We start from the raw sequence: 16,903 nt of genomic DNA, 5'->3' as shown, positions 1-16,903 counted from the left end.
CAGCATGCTAAATTACGCACGCTGCTGAGCGATTTCGCCGACGTTTTCAGTCAAACCAAATTCGACATTTGCTGCACTAAATTGCTAAGCCACCACATCGACACGGGTGATGCCGCTCCAATTCGTAAAAACCCATTCCGGTTGAGCCCGGCCGAAAAGGAACATGTACGGGTGGCCGTCAACGATATGTTGGCGGCCGATGTCATTGCGCCATCAAAGAGCCCATGGGAGGCGCCGATCGTTCTTGTTAAGAAGCACGACGGGAGCCTCCGCTTTTGTGTTGACTTCAGGAAACTTAATAAGATTTCTGTGGCCGACGCCTACCCACTTCCCAGGATGGACGAGTCGCTCGATGCCTTAGCAGGTGCGCACTACTTCTCCACCTTGGATCTCCTCTCGGGGTTTTGGCAGTTACCCCTTGATGACGCATCCAAACCAAAGATGGCCTTTCGCACGCCGCAGGGACTGTTCCAATTCAACAGACTTCCCATGGGTCTTCACTCGGCCCCGGCGACGTTCCAGCGCCTGATGGAGCTGGTCCTCGCTGGGCTCCAGTGGGATTCCTGCCTAATCTACCTCGACGATGTAATCGTGTTCAGCAAAACTTTTGATGAACACCTCACGCGATTGAAGGCAGTTTTCCTTAAAATGCGAGCGGCTAACCTCAAATTCAAACCGCAAAAGTGCCACCTCATGAGGGATTCGGTTCGTTATTTGGGCCATATTGTCAGCCGCTCTGGAATTGCCACAGACCCCGAAAAGACAAATTGCGTGCGCTCATGGCCAACTCCTACCTCTGTTGGGGAGGTGCGGAGTTTTATCGGCTTCGCCTCATATTATCGACGATTTGTTGCGGGATTCGCATCCATCGCGAAGCCCCTCCACGCATTAACGGCCAAAGGGGTCAAATTCCGCTGGGGAGAGTTAGAACAGGCATAGTTCAATGCCGTCCGAAAAGCACTGGTCGATGCTCCTACCCTGTCTTATCCAGATTTTACCACTCCGTTCATTCTGAATACAGACGCCAGCAACACCGGAATTGGAGGGGTGCTGTCGCAAATTGTCAATGGAGTGGAGTGCGTCGTCGCCTATGGCAGCAGGGTGCTGTCGCCCGCGGAGCAACGTTACTGCGTGACGCGCCGCGAATTGCTTGCTATCGTTTTTTTCATAAAGCAGTGCAGACCATACGTGTATGGCAGGCATTTCACAGTACGCTCCGACCATGCGGCACTACAATACGCCTTGCGAGTGGACCAACCATCTGGACAACTTTCGCGTTGGCTCGAGATCCTCCAGGACTTTGCGTTCACTGTCATTTACCGCAAGGGGATTCAACACGGGAACGCCGACGGGTTGTCGCGACTGCCGACCAATGGGCGCTGTGCTTGTTTTTTGGGTGCGGGGCGTTGTAGGCAGCCTGACGGGGTACCGCCCCTATCCCTTGCGGCCGCAGCCGGGGATGGGGTCGGGGACCACGGGGATCCCTCCACGCAAGTTCCGCAGGACGCATTGCTGGGCCTCAGGTTGGACGACTGGGGACATCTTCAGATGGAAGACGTCTCCCTCCTCAAATTGAGACGCCGCGCTAGAGATGCCGAGGGTCACAGGGGGCAGGGGGGCCCCGTATCATATGTCATCCGGGAAGGCGTCCTCATGCATTGGGATGGGGGGTCCCAATCCCACACATTGGTGGTGCCCACCTCCCTGCGGGGGCGACTTGTGTGGGAAACCCACAGTCGCCTCTTGCACTTGGGTGTTCAGAAAACACTAGCTAAAATCCAAACGATGTGGCTGATCTTGTGCAAGGTTGCACAGAATGTGCACGGCGGAAACCACCTGCTAGGCCGTCCTGCCCGCCGCTCCAACCCATTAAGATTTCCCGGGTCAATGAGATCGTCGCATTGGATATTTTGGGTTCGTTTCCCGCTACTCCTCGGGGTAGTAAGTACCTTTTTGTTGGGGTCGAATATTTTACCCGATGGGCCATGGCCTGGCCACTCCCCAACCAGTCTGCAGCAGCCATTACGGAAGCCTTTTTCCAGGGCTACGTCCTGGATAAGGGTGCTCCCGAACGCCTGCTGACCGACCAAGGGAAAAATTTCTCTTCCACCCAGTTGCGGGATGTGTGCAACCTGCTAGGGACACACAAAATTCGCACCTCGCCATATCACCCCCAGACTGACGGTATGGTCGAGCGATTACATAGGACACTTACCTCCATGCTAAGCCACCAGGTGTCTGAGTCACAGACTGATTGGGATCTCCACATACCTGGTGTCTTGGCCGCCTATAGAATGGTGCCCCATGCTGCCACGGGGTACTCGCCATTCTATCTTATGTATGGTAGGGAGGTTTGCCCCCCAATCGACGTACAATTGCACATTAAACAGCCCGCACCTAAGGCTAAGATTGCCGACCACATCCGTGCTAATGTGCGTCATCTCGTGGATGCCCGGGAGGCTGCTCAAAATAACTCAGAAGCCCGTCAGCTTGCCAACGAGCGGTTGCGGAATCTCCGCACGTCCCGCCACGTTTGGGTAGAAGGGGACCGCGCCTGGCTCCACTGCCCGCAGGTACCATTGGCTACTTCCTCAAAACTGCTTAAGCCTTGGAGAGGCCCGGTTGTTATTATTCGCGTTCTCCGCCCGCAGTGTGTCAGGATCCAGCATGGCAAGCGACGTTGGTTCGTGCACCCGTCACGTCTAAAACCTTACATTCAACCCTACACACCTCCTTCACTTCTCCGGGGCCGAGAGCGCGACATGTCTGACGAGCCGCGCCGCGATAATGCTGCTTCTAACTCTCGGGCAGGTCCCGCTGTCTCGCCCTCAGGTGCCTTGGGAATGAAACCCGCCACGGCCGACCCAGCGGGAACAAGCTTGCCCGCGGGATCAGCGACCCAGGACACAAGCGCAACAGCGGGTCGTCGGTCCCCTCCCGCCTCCGTCGCGACCGATGGACCTGCCACTCGGACTCGCTCAAAACTCAAACGATTTTCATGACCCCCGCCCACGAACTCTCGTCCCAACGCGACGCCACTTACCTTGCCATCATGTATAGTGGGCGATTGGGGCGTGCGTTCATCCTGGATATATGTATTTATACAGTGTTGTTCTGCATCGGTGGCCTGGAGTTTTTTTTTATATACGCGTGACCACAGGAGGGGGAGAGGCGCTTTCTTCTCATTTTTTTTTTCTTGATTGTCACACACTCATTCTGATGGGTAACAAATAATTTATTGTACAATTGTATCTTTTTTTGACAGCCGGGTCGGCTGGAGGCTACGTAGAGGGGGGTAATGTAGTGACATAAGAAGGGAGGGGCTGCTGGGGGCTCTGGGACCCTGGGTGGGCCAGGCGCTTAAGCCTCTTGGCGTCAGGCGTTGGGTTCCCAGGCGCTTAATCCCCTTGGCGCCGCCAAAGGGGCTGTGTGTGCTCTGTGGGATATCTGGGGGCGCACACGGCCCCACCCCTCGTTGGGGACTGGGCATAAAAGGGGAGCTCCCTGGACGATCAGGGCCAGTCGTAGCTCAAGACCAGCCATCTGAAGACCCTGGGATGTTGTGAGAGCGAGTGGTGGGACTCTGGAACTCCCGACTCTACGAACTTGTGAGGGCGAGTTCCAAAGCGTAGCCAGAGTAGAGTATCTAGGCTGTGTACCTAGGCTGTGTACCTAGGCTGTAACAGAGTATCAGGACTGTTGGAGTGTTGTATTGTCATAAAGAAGTTACCTCTACAAGTGTCTCCGGAACCCGTTACACACACACTAGCAATCTAAAGCAACGCAGTAAATTCAAAGGAGCAATGTTCCAAAGCCAACAGCCGGTCAACTTTAATCTTCGCCAGACACTTCACCACGGCCAATGCGCCAATATAAATTCCGCAACATTTAATGCCGCCTTGTGAAATACAAACACAACTCAATTAAATTGTCATGTCCATGCTCATTTCAGATTAAGACCGGTCGCACAAAAGCACCCATTTCAGGAGACAATTTAAAGTCCGACTTAACAGACATGTTTTACCTTCACCCATTAGACTAAAGTTCAAAACTTTCTTTAAAATTATAAACGTCTAAAGTGTTCAACCAAACGCGGTGTATACCTTGTGTACACACCATAAACATTGCAAGAATCGCGTATCAATTAACAAAACCCACATGCAGACTTTTTGGTTCTTCCAGTAAAGTCACGTAGAAGGGAAATAATAAAACATCATAAATTACAATTCTCACCACGTTTCGGCCACAACGCAAGCAGCCGTCCTCAGGTGAAGAACAGGTCTGTCGGAAAGACAGCGTCTGAATGAAACACCACCAGGTTTGGCAGCGTATATTGCTGTGTATATTGCTGCCAAGCTTGGTGTGTTCATTCAGACGCTGTCTTTCCGACAGACCTGTTCTTCACCTGAGGACGGCTGCTTGCGTTGTGGTGAAGAACAGGTCTGTCGGAAAGACAGACGCTGTCTTTCCGACAGACCTGTTCTTCACCTGAGGACGGCTGCTTGCGTTGTGGTGAAGAACAGGTCTGTCGGAAAGACAGACGCTGTCTTTCCGACAGACCTGTTCTTCACCTGAGGACGGCTGCTTGCGTTGTGGCCGAAACGTCGTGAGAATTGTATTTTATTATGTTTTTATTATTTTATTATTTCCCTTCTATGTGACTTTACCGAAAGAACCAAGAAGATGAATCCCTGCAGTCACGAAAGAATCTTTAAATCGAAACCCACATGCAGTCCTTAACGTAACGTTTCTTCAGACCCAACAACATTTTTTTTTTAAATCAAACAAACCCCCGATATGTGTACGCTCTGGGTGGGAGCTGTGGTTCTCTACAACCTGCAACGACAACAACAGCAGCAGTAAGCAGCATTGGCGACGTCAAGAAGCAACACGACAGATCGTGGTCAAACCCCGCAAAGGGCTGGATTGTCACTTGGAGAATTGGCGATTGTGGCCGACATTTCTCCGCGCCATCAAATCTCTAACGTGGGGCACGAGAGCGTTGACAAGCGACTGCCGTTTGAAACAAACTCCTCCACATCTTTATCTCACCGGGTGAGACCCACGCAGCTGTGCGAGCGCTCTTTGATTTAGAAGTTGTTCACGATATAATACGCAAATTATATCACACTGGTCAACAAAACAAAACAACAACATGTAGTTCTGGCCTGGACTTTTGCAGCTGTTCTGGACTAAATTCAGGGTGCCGATTTCAAATCTGATCTCAGATTTGCTCCGTCCATCGCATCTCATTTTTATGCTATCGGCATACCCCGTCAAATGGTCTCTCTCTCATCCTCCACGGAGCAGCGTGTTCTCACGAGGAGAACCTCACAAGCAACATCAACAGACTTCCGTTATCGTGTTGCAGCCGGAAAGACAGCGTCTGAATGAACACCACTAAGCTTGGCAGCGTATATTTAAGCTGGGTTAGAGGAGGAAGAGCGCCTTGACAAAGGGACTCACATATCAACAGAGGAATGTAGTATATTTATAGGAAATTCAGATATGGGATTAGTCACTACTTGTGGAATGTGTAGGAGGTGGGCGGGGGGTTTCAAAGTCATATTATGCAGGATTAGCAGCATCAAAGGGAGGGAGTAGGGGTAGCATTAATAAAGGGAAGGAATCATATTCTTAGGTTTTTTTCGATAAAGTCACGTAGGTAAAAAAATTTAAATTAATAAAAGTAAAATCAAAAAAGCTTCCGGAAGCTTGTGTTGCCTCCGAAACGTCGTGATTTTTATTTTATTTAACTTTTATTAATTAAAAAAATTTTTTACCTACGTGACTTTACCGAAAAAACCTAAGAATACGAATCCTTGCAGTCACGAAAGCTTCAAATCTAGAAAGGGAAGGAATGTTAATAGTATGGGAGCTGCAGCAACTAAGCCACCACGTAAAAAAACTAAAATATAAACTACATCAGTATCATCAATATACTAAATATACTCTCCAACAAGCCGAGCTACTGTCACCGTCACCGTGGTCGTCACCTGTCTAGGCTGCACCTCGGCCGGCGGAGGAGACTGCCCGCCCCCCCCCACCGGCGGCTTTGGGCGCGCACGGCCGCCCGTCCCCCCCCCACAGGGCCCCGCGTCGGCGGGAGCGGCGAGCGAGCGACGTGGGGAGGTCCGCCCCGAACGTCGCCACGTTCAAGCGCCGCTGCTCCGCCAACGTCACGCGGCAGTTCCTGGCGGGGTGGGAGGAAGAGGAGGGAGGGGCGGGGGGTCGGGGGGGTGAGCACGGCTGGTCAGAGGTCGCAGACGGGTTTTGATTTCTTACCCGTACCCGGCCGCACCAGGGTCGCAAACGGGTACCCGTACCCTACCCGTACCCATACCCTACCCGTACCCTACCCGTACCCTACCCGGAATGAGTGACAAATGGTGACTCACCAGTGACTCACGGCCTACCCGTACCCGGCCGCACCAGGGTCGCAAATGGCTACCATTGGAACCTCATTTGCCAGCAAAAAATATTATAATTGGTTTTTTACCCTTCTATCTGGCAACAAAACTGACACCTTTATTACAAGGAGTCATGTTTGCATAGACCACAATACCTGCAGCCATAATGCGTCATCTGGTCCAATGTTGTATCCTAACCCTTCTTCCAAATTGAGATTTTTATATATTATCTTTTTACTTGTTTTTTTAATGAGTGGAACACACCAAAGCGCACCAAACTGCAAAACACCAGGTGTTGTTAAGTAATGAACCGGAGGAGGGCTAGGATGGCAGAATTTGCAACCTTGCTTCAAGGAAAGATAAAGCCTGATGAACGGGCACATGTCACCCGTGCAAGGGCAGAGACAGTGGGAGTGTCAGCCAGACATAGTTAAGGCAAAAAGCCCAATCATCCTGCATGGTTTTAAAGTAACGTCAAAATTCGAAATTCAACAACAGAGTAGGCTAAATTATCGATCCTCGCGCTCGCTCAAATTGGAGACCAGGCTGCGAGCTACATCAATGAACCATTGCCCATTTGCTAATCCAATACTGAATGTTAATATTACTGAAGTCAAAACGAATTCTATGACCTCAGCACATGGGCAAATAATAGGGCAGTGTCGACTCAAAGGCAATGGAAGAAAACAGAGGTGCCTCTGTCTAAATCACAACCACAGAAAGCCAGGAATCATCACTGATTGTGTGTTCAGGGATTCCGAGCTAGTTAGAACACGTGCACACAGGGGGGAGTACGCCTTGTCCTCCTGCAGCTGAGGGAACAAAGATAAACCCAAAAAGGCCTTGGACCTGAAATTAAGAATAACACTCCCAGAGCAGAAGGTTGGATGCCCACAGTGAGCTGATTTATAAGAGTGTTGTATATCTCTCAAGGCGGGCAAGACCCAGCTGAATAACAAGGCTGCGGGGGTCACCAGAAGTTCGCGTTCGCCTAGTTAAGACAAAAAGCTCAATTATTCTGTATTGCTATTAAAGTAACGTTAAAGTCGGAATTTAACAACAGGGTAGGCTAAAGTTATTGATATTCACACCCACTCCAATTAAACCAGGCCACAAGTTACGCCTACTGAACCATCACCATCATTAAGTCAATATGAAATGTTATTTCCATACTTTAATACTTTCTATACAACTCGACCCGAAGCATATGACAATCAGAACCTTCCTAAGTCAAAATTGAATCGCACCCAGACAGGAGCGAATAGTCGATATAAGGTTGAAGAGGGAAGGAAATTAAGAGCACGGCGAACTGCAAACGTAAGCAAAAAGCCGGGAACAACACCAGCCCAGCAACAGCGAGTGGGGCTTCGACAGGCCATAAAGTAGAATAATAACTCCCGGGGTCAGGGGACACAAGAAGAAGCAGGCAGACAAAAACCAGAACTGACTCCAAGGTTCAACCGCCCTCACCTACTCAGGAGTGACGGAAATTAATGAGGCCTTGAGTTAACGGCTCAGCTGGACGGCAACAACCACGGCGAGCAGAGATAGGGTGGGGCAAAGACTGCGGGGCTATGAAATGCAACTTCGTGTCAGTAAAGCTCTGACAAACAAGTTAAGTTAAAGACATCACAATACATAATATCGGACATAACATCAATGTTAACGCTATTCACCGTAAACTATATTCCGCTTATATAACCATGCAGACACCAAGGAATACGAATTCCTAGGATCAAGAAGCTTACCCCTTGACCTAAGATATCGGAAATAAGTTAATAATAATAAGCATATGCATGAAAAGACAAAGTAAAACTTATGAAAAGCCAGGATAACGGGATGAATCACCACCAGGTCGAATATAATACATAATAAAAAAAACGATGTTAAACCCAGGGTCGGAGAGAAAGGGAGATCCCGGCCGTCTTTGTATCCCCGCAGAGCGGGATAGGAGTGTGTATACGCTCGGGGAAACACCCCCACTGGAGTCAAGCACCACGATGGGAAACGACAGACCTTAGGTTACATACAGAATCATAACTGTGAAATAGTAAGGGACAAATGTTAACTTAAAACTTTTTAACCATTTCTTTGTGCGCCGGGTCGGAGAGAGCGTTGCCCCTCCCTCCAGGTGGTGCGAACAAAGACGCCTATGAGACATTTGTAACGTCTGTGTTTTGGGTGCATGAAGAAGGCCAGACAGAGAGACGACCTCGAGGCAATTTGTAACATCTGATTGTTTGCTCGTGGGTTTATGGAGGGAGTGTGGCAACGGAATATATCGTGGGTGATGCACACAAGGACATACGGACGTACGGACACACACATGGACACACCTGCCTACGGACAGATCCTGACAGCAAAAATCGAAAGAAGTCCCGCCTTGTGGGCGGGATCCAGGGGGATTTTTCGGCATAAAGGAACGGATCCTGAGCATTGAAAACTAGTGCGACCAGTGGGTCCACTCAGGAGTGCGACCAGCGGGTCGGCTCAGGAGCGAGCTCGACCGGGAGGGTCGGCTCAGGAGCGAGTGCGACGGGAGGGTCGACTCAGGAACGAGTGCGACCAGAGTGGGTCCACTCAGGAGTGCGACCAGCGGGTCCACTCAGGAGTGCGACCAGAGGGTCGACTCAGGAGCGAGGGCGACCAGCGGGTCGACCCAGGAGCGAGCTCGACCGGGAGGGTCGACTCAGGAGCGAGCTGCGACCAGCGGGTCGGCTCGACTCATCTTCAGCTCGTCAACCTCTGCCGAGCCGGAGGTCTCTGCTGCCGCCGGAGTGGTGAGCATCGCAGTTTGGCGACGACCCAGAGCTGCGAGCTGCGAGCGGGTTGTGGGCGCCACCTACCGACCGGGTTCCGAACTGCGACAGCGTATCAACAGCCATCCGAACCAGTCCACCACGGTGACAGGGGAGCGACTGATACGTATGACGCGCACCGCCCCCTCACAACACGACCACCAGGCGTCTGTTTGACATAAAGAATCGACTCCGAACACTGACTATTCAAGACAACTCTTACCACTCAAACACACTCGAACCCATAAGCCATCCGTGGCTGGGAAGGCATCACAACGAGACCGAGTGATGGCCATCCGTCGTTTATAAGAGTCTTCGTAATTTTTATCTTTAATATTTAGTGGGCTGTACTCTTAATCGCATAAATTCCCAACAGATCCATCAATACGAACTGATTCTTGGCACCTCCTTCCGCCGAGCCACGCTCACGTGGGGAGTGGTGGCCCACCGGATCCTTATCAGGTGATCTGGTCCCCAATTAGTAAACTTGGTATAAGATAACGAGCTTCGGAAAAGGAGCACCGTCGCAGGCCCTTACTCCGAGCCGTTCTGTTGTCAGATAACCTGCCGATGTATCTGTTGAGATTGGTGCCTTTAAGAATAATAACTGTTTTGATTGTTTTTATCGCCGTATAATCTTTCAAGTATCTTTCAGTCATAATCGCCGCACGTACTCGCATCCTCTACAGAATATTCAACTGTCCCGTGACCCAAGGTGTTAACAACGTGATAAGGGTTGCGTATGATCAATAAGGAGTGCGGTACTGCATGAACAATATTGAGTATAATCATTCATTAACGTTAAGGTTTTCTTAGCATAGTATTTGCATGTTTTAACGACTCTCTCTCTCACTAACAACCATCGCGTTATGCGGGATCCATGTGCCGTTGTCAAAGTGAAATCAGACAATCATTGATGATACTGTATTGGTGCCGTGTTGACGTTTCGGGATTGAGAGTTCGCATACTATATCATAGTTAAGGTTGAATTAGTAATAAATTGATCAATACAGAAGTGGTTGTGTGATTCTTTCCTGAAATCTATGCATAAGATCTGCTTCTGCGTTGAGATCTGAACTTGGTGACCTTAATAAACACACTAATACATACTCAGTAAATGTTAAAGCGATAACGGGGTGAACCGGGGACCTAAAATATAACCACGAATATACACTCTGGGAATGTTAAAGCGAGAATGAGACGAACCTAGACAACGATGCCGAGTTAATCTAAGTTAATCTTGCATACTTACACCACACCTGCATAACTGCATACGATTAATTGCCTTATTCCGATCGATAACCCACCCTCGTCACCGAGGCGGGGTCTGGTTATCATAACGACTTGCATTATCATAATTACACCCACTCGCATAATTAATACGATTACCTCTCGAATTGGCATAATTAAAATGTGCATAATTACATAATTAACATATTTCCGGATAATTACACATTTGGCCAAATTTCATTTAATTATTATTATTTTCACTGAATATTCATAACCCACATATACAACATAATAATCTCACCCACGCACGCATACAACATAACAAATTTCGATAACCAACATATACAACACCAACCCATGTGAGACTAGGCTCTAAGGAAAGCTGTCTCGGGTATGGACCAATCAACTTCAAGGACAGTGCATACATTAGCAGAGTTGTCTTTTTTGTTTGCATTCTGACCGCAGGTATTATGGTCAATGCAAACACGACTCCTCGTAAAAAAAGGTGTCAGTTTTGTTGACAGATAGAAGGGTAAAAAAACAATGATCATATTCTGCTACTGCTGACAAATGATGTTCCAATGGTCTAAACCCGACATCAGAGAGGTCTCTGCACGGCTCCACGCCATCCTGCGTCTAGACATATGTCCTTCTCTTATTCTCGGGGCTGGGATTTTTTCCGAATCACGTGCAACTACGCAATTCACGCGGCGTGCATTTTTTTTTGGCGCGCCGATTCAAGTTAACGTCGCGCATTTTTGCGACGCCCAAAGTTTCCAGATGTGCCAGGAACGGCACAAACAATTTGCCCAAGCTCTGTCATCCTATATTGGGATGGTTAGACCAACTCCGTTTGTGAGTTTCTATACACGAGGTGGGGGGTGGGTGGGGGGGGGAACAGCAACACCATCTCCGCACAGATGGAGACGAACCCCGCTTGCTGTACTGCCACCTCCCCCATCGCCTCCCCCAGGCGTTGCACTTGAAGGCGAGGAGATCCAACAAGAACACACACACACCACGAGTGAGTGGCAGAGGCGGCCATTACCTGCCGCCGTCTTTGGAAATGTTGTCAAAGAAGCTCCTGGTTTTGTCGTAGAAGCAGCCGTCCAGGAAGACGGGGGAGCTCGTGCGGGGACCCCTCAGCTTGTCCGCTGCACAAGGAGAGACGCAACGGCAGAAGTGAGGGGGTCGCCTGGACAATTAAACACACAATGATCCGCCCCCCCCCACCCAACCCAGACTCCATTGGTCAACACACATTCAGACGCTGTCTCCTCGACAGACCTGGTCTTCGCCTGAGGACGGCTGCTTGCGTTGTGGCCGAAACGTCGTGAGAATTATTTAATGTTTTATTTTTTTATTATTTCCCTTCTACGTGATGACTTTACCGAAAGAACCAAGAAGATGGTCAACACACTTTTTCTGGCATAAGGTATTCCAACGGTTTTAAGGTAATTTAGTTAGTCAACATCTCCTAGCCACTGTGATGATGATGATGAGAGAAACACACAAACTCCAAATATACAGCAGCAGGCATCGTCAGGGTTGGGATCGAACCCACGCCCTCCTGCACACCAGGCGAGGTAGTTAACATCTCATAGCCACCGTGATGATGACAAGTTTGCAGTCGGTAGCACATTGGGAAGTGTGTCAAAATTGAGTGACAAGATTTCTATTCTATGAGATCTCTTTTACCAGTGGCAAAATATAGTAGTAGGTTTTTACCCTTTTAAACTGGTACAAAACTGACACCTTTATTCAAGGCATCATGTTTGCAATAACCACAACACAAGTAGTCAAAAAAGCAAACAAAAAGAAGCAACTCTGATAATGATGATAAGGACAGTGCATATTATTATCATTATCAGAGTTGCTTCTTTTTGTTTGCTTTGTTGACTACTTGTGTTGTGGTTATTGCAAACATGATGCCTTGAATAAAGGTGTCAGTTTTGTACCAGTTTAAAAGGGTAAAAACCTACTACTAAGATTTCTATTGTGACGATACAGCAGCGGAGGACGAAGTGAGTTGTTGGGTGGCGGCAGCGTGTGAGTGAGTGAGTTATCCCACCGCAGTATGACGCAGCTTGACCAAGTTTGCAGTGGGTACCACATTGGGAAGTTTCTAAAAATTGAGTGACAAGATTTCTATTTTGACGACACAGCAGCGAAATTAAAATTAATCGAAACGTCGTGATTTTTTATTTTTTTTATTTTACTTTTATTAATTTTATTTTTTTACCTACGTGACTTAGTTGTTGATCAGTGGCGGCAGCGTGTGAGTGAGTGCCCCACCTTCTCTCCGCTTGGCCTCCCTGCCCCGGAACTCCCTGTCCAGCGCCTCGCGGTCCAGCTTCGCGTTGGCGCTCGCAAAGTCAAACTCCGCGTCCAACTCAACGCACGGCTCCGGGGCCCCACGGGGAGTCTGGGCGGCAATCCGCTTCGTGCTCCGACACCGTCGCTGCTGACGCTGGGGGGACGTCTGCACCCCCCGCTCCACCGTGGCGCTCTTCCTCGCGGCTGTGGGAGATAGTGCAGCTGCGTGTGAGTGTGTGTGTGAGTGTGTGTGAGTGTGTGTGTGAGTGTGTGTGAGTGTGTGAGTGTGTGTGTGAGTGTGTGAGTGTGTGTGTGTGAGTGTGTGAGTGTGTGAGTGTGTGTGAGTGTGCGTGTGTGCGTGAGTGTGTGCGTGTGTGAGTGTGCGTGTGTGCGTGAGTGAGTGTGTGCGTGAGTGTGTGTGAGTGCGTGTGTGAGTGTGTGTGTGTGCGTGTGAGCGTGTGAGTGTGTGAGTGTGTGCGTGTGTGCGTGTGTGTGAGTGTGTGTGTGCGCGTGTGTGTGTGTGCATGTGTTTTTTACTATAAATCCTTTATATGCGTGGCATCGGTTTTATTTTATTATTCATTTCTGTTTTTCTTGAGTAAGAGTTTCATTTTTATCACATTGGTATTTTAAATTAAATATGAAATTTTTTTTACGAACATTAATTGTCACGCACAACGAGTCTGTGTGCAAAATGTCAGCTCGATCAGATCATGGGAAGTGGGTTAAAAAACGACCGAAAATTTTGCATGGTCGTAAGCGCGCAAGCAAGCAAGCTAACTTAATATAAAGGATTAAAACAAGTATAACCCGTAAAAACTAAGTTTTTCACTATAAATCCTTTATATGCGTGGCGGCTAGAGTCCTCTCGTCCTCTGGCTTGAGATGGCTGCCACCTATGGGTCAGATGATTGCGTGGCAGCATTAAGAAATTGGTAATTAAATATAATATTTTTGTCCTAAAAAGTGTAAAATTTTGGAGAAAAAAAATTCACGAACATAAATTGTCACGCACAACGAGTCTGTGTGCAAAATATCAGCTCGATTGCATCACGGGAAGTGGGTTAAAAAACGGCCGAAAGATTTGCACGGTCCTAAGCGCGCAAGCAAGTGAACTTAATATAAAGGATTTAAATAAAAAAACATCGGATTTCCGTACGACGTCAGGATAAGCTCCGTTAGCGAGCACCTGCAAAGGCTGCTGGCTGCAAGAGGAGGGCGGGCGGGCGGGCGGTACAACGCCCGGCCACCTTTGCATCCCCAGCGTTTACCGCGCCGCCCGTACCTGTGGCTCCTCCGTGTGCAGGCCGCCTCCCGTCCGCCGTGTCCCGCACGAGCCGGCGGGCTCCGCGCGTGCCGCCCCCGTGGCCGCCGCGGGCTCCGTGCTGCGTGTCCCGCAGGGGGCGGGCGCCCCGTGACGAGGAGGACTGGACGGGGGCGAGGGTGGGTGGTCACGCAGCGACGGGATCAATCGTAGCGTGTCCAGTAACAACAAATATGATAATTGGTTTTTTATCCTTTTATCTGGCAACAAAACTGACACCTTTTTTACAAGGAGTCATGTTTTGAGTTGTGAGCTTTTTGGCGTCATCTGGTCCAACACCATGTGAGACTGGCCTCTAAGGAAAGCTGTCTCGGGTGTGGACCAATCAACTTCAAGGACAGTGCACATTATCAGAGTTATGTTTTTTGTTTGCATTCCAACTGCAATTATTGTGGTCTATGCAAATATGACTCCTTGTAAAAAAGGTGTCAGTTTTGTTGCCAGATAGAAGGGTAAAAAACCAATTATCATATTTTTCTACTGGCAAATGAGGTTCCAATGGTGTAAATGCTTTACTCCGAGCTCTCATACTCTGATGGTGCATTGTCTTTGAGTTGTGCGCCTTTTGGCAGTCATCTTGTCCAACTCCATGTGAGACTAGGCTCTAAGGAAAGCTGTCTCGGGTATGGACCAATCAAAGATTACAGGGTAAACAACCAATGATCAGAGTTAAATATCTCGGTGGGGTCCTGCCCGCTAAAGTAACCAACCAGTTTGGCGGCGAAGAGAACGGCTGCCCCCTCTCACCTGCACGACGGCCAGGTGGGGGTGCAGAGCGGAGAGCGACTGCCTCTCTCTCACCTGCACGACGGCCAGGTGGGGGTGCAGAGCGGAGAGCGGGCACCCCAACTCCGCCAGGTCCTTGATCTCGCTGGCACGGAAGATGATGTAGTCGTAGATCTCCTCGCGAGGGGCGACGGCGCGCTCGGCGGGGCGACCCTCCGTGCCGCACACACGCACTGCGCACGCACAAAGACGACGCTAACGCCGCTAACGGTGCCGTGGTGGTGGTCGGTGTGTGGGCGCCACGGTGGTGAGAAGTGAACCACCTCGCCTGGTGTCTATCGGAGGTCGTGCGTTTCATCCCAACCCTGGCGTCGGTTTTTGTCTATCACATCGGGTTTTTGAGATGATGTCAAATATTGCATTTTTAAAAAAAATTTGCGGAAGAAAAATATTAAGTGAATGTGGATATCTACGTAAAATGATATTGTAAACACACTATCCTAAAAATACAGCACCGTATTTTAACACTAAAGCAGTCACTGACTTTTTTTCGATTTAAAGCTTTCGTGACTGCAGGGATTCATCTTCTTGGTTCTTTCGGTAAAGTCACGTAGAAGGGAAGTAATAAAATAATAAAAATAAAACATAATACAATAATTCTCACGACGTTTCGGCTACAACACAAGCAGCCGTCCTGCTGTTTAAGCCCTCACCCCCTTTGACCCGTGACCCCCCCGTGCGTGACCTTTGGCCAAGGCGACGGTGCAGTCGTCCGTGTTGACCCCGCTGAGGGTGCCCTCGTAGCGGATGCCGGCCATGGAGATCAAGCTCGTCCTGCTGCCCAAGCACAGCGTCCACGTGGCCATGATGATGATGCTGCTGATGATGATGCTGCTGATGATGATGCTGCTGATGATGATGCTGATGATGATGATGCTGATGCTGCTGATGATGATGCTGATGATACTGCTGCTGATGATACTGCTGATGATGATGCTGATGATACTGCTGATGATGATGCTGCTGATGATGATACTGCTGATGATGCTGCTGATGCTGCTGATGATGCTCCTGCTGCTGCTCCTGCTGCTGATGATGATGCTCCTGCTGCTGCTGATGCTGCTGATGATGATGCTGCTGCTCCTGCTGCTGCTGATGATGATGCTGCTGCTCCTGCTGCTGCTGCTCGTAGCCGCCGCCGGCTCGAGCTACGGGAGACGACGAGAGGGGAGGGTGGGGCCGGGCAGGAGGAGGGGGGGTCATGGTGGTGATGGTGGTGGTGATGATGGTGGTGGTGGTGATGGTGTTGATGGTGTTGATCGTGGTGATGGTGGTGATGGTGGTGATGGTGTTGGTGGTGATGGTGGTGGTGGTGATGGTGGTGATGGTGTTGATGGTGTTGATCGTGGTGATGGTGGTGATGGTGGTGATGATGGTGGTGGTGATGGTGGTGTTGATGGTGATGATGGTGGTGGTGTTGGTGGTGATGGTGGTGTTGATGGTGATGATGGTGGTGTTGATGGTGATGATGGTGGTGGTGTTGGTGGTGATGGTGGTGGTGATGATGTTGTTGATGTTGGTGGTGATCACCACCCACGATGCGCCCCGCGTGTTCACGCCGTTAGAACTGAGCTGCTCACCGGGTCGCGTCGTGCAAAGGGCGCCAAATTGTGGGGGAGGGGATTTTTTTTCCTCTTCCTGTCAACGGGGGGTATTATTTATTTATTTGTTATTTTATTTTTTTGTATTTTATTATTTTTATTATTAATATTGTGTTCCCTATCTACGCGACTTTACCGAAATAAACAAAGAATTGCGCTCAACGTCTGTCGGGTCACTTGAGTTCACCCTCAAACCCGCCCCCCTCACCCCTCGCCCCGCCCCCCTCGCCCCACGACTTCCTCTTATCCACTTCCTGCCCTCCGCCCCCCTCCCCCCTCGCCCCCCTCCCTTCACCCCTCGTGGTGGTGGTGATGATGTTGATGATGAGGATGTTGATGATGAGGATGTTGGTGATGATGGTGATGTTGATATTGATGATGTTGATATTGATGATGAAGATGTTGGTGATGTTGATGATGATGTTGGTGATGTTGATG

General features: G+C 49.6%; 1 protein-coding gene across 1 annotated transcript; it reads right to left on the bottom strand.

Annotated features, from left to right (window-relative positions):
• Positions 1 to 1,434: 1,434 nt before the first annotated feature.
• LOC133361979 (protein LSM14 homolog A-A-like) lies at positions 1,435 to 15,670 on the bottom strand. Its single transcript, XM_061580954.1, has 8 exons — positions 15,550 to 15,670; positions 14,826 to 15,037; positions 14,040 to 14,181; positions 12,734 to 12,958; positions 11,487 to 11,592; positions 6,105 to 6,193; positions 1,701 to 1,704; positions 1,435 to 1,585 (listed from the first exon to the last, which is right to left on the bottom strand). The coding sequence occupies exons 1-8, from the start codon at positions 15,668 to 15,670 to the stop codon at positions 1,435 to 1,437; spliced, it is 1,050 nt and encodes a 349-aa protein (XP_061436938.1).
• Between the last annotated feature and the right edge of the window lie 1,233 nt (positions 15,671 to 16,903).

Source organism: Lethenteron reissneri, unplaced genomic scaffold (assembly GCF_015708825.2).
Source record: "Lethenteron reissneri isolate LAM-NWPU_2019-01 unplaced genomic scaffold, ASM1570882v1 scaffold_1316, whole genome shotgun sequence".
Classification (NCBI taxonomy): domain Eukaryota; kingdom Metazoa; phylum Chordata; class Hyperoartia; order Petromyzontiformes; family Petromyzontidae; genus Lethenteron; species Lethenteron reissneri.
This window is presented reverse-complemented; position numbering and strand designations above follow the sequence as displayed.

Coding starts and splice junctions, on each gene's coding strand:
- LOC133361979 (XM_061580954.1), bottom strand. CDS start 15,670: ATGGCCACGTGGACGCTGTGCTTGGGCAGCAGGACGAGCTTGATCTCC. Junction 11,593..12,733: donor GGAGGCCAAGCGGAGAGAAG/GTGGGGCACTCA, acceptor CTCCTTGTGCAG/CGGACAAGCTGAGGGGTCCC. Junction 6,194..11,486: donor ATTTCCAAAGACGGCGGCAG/GTAATGGCCGCC, acceptor CCACCCCGCCAG/GAACTGCCGCGTGACGTTGG.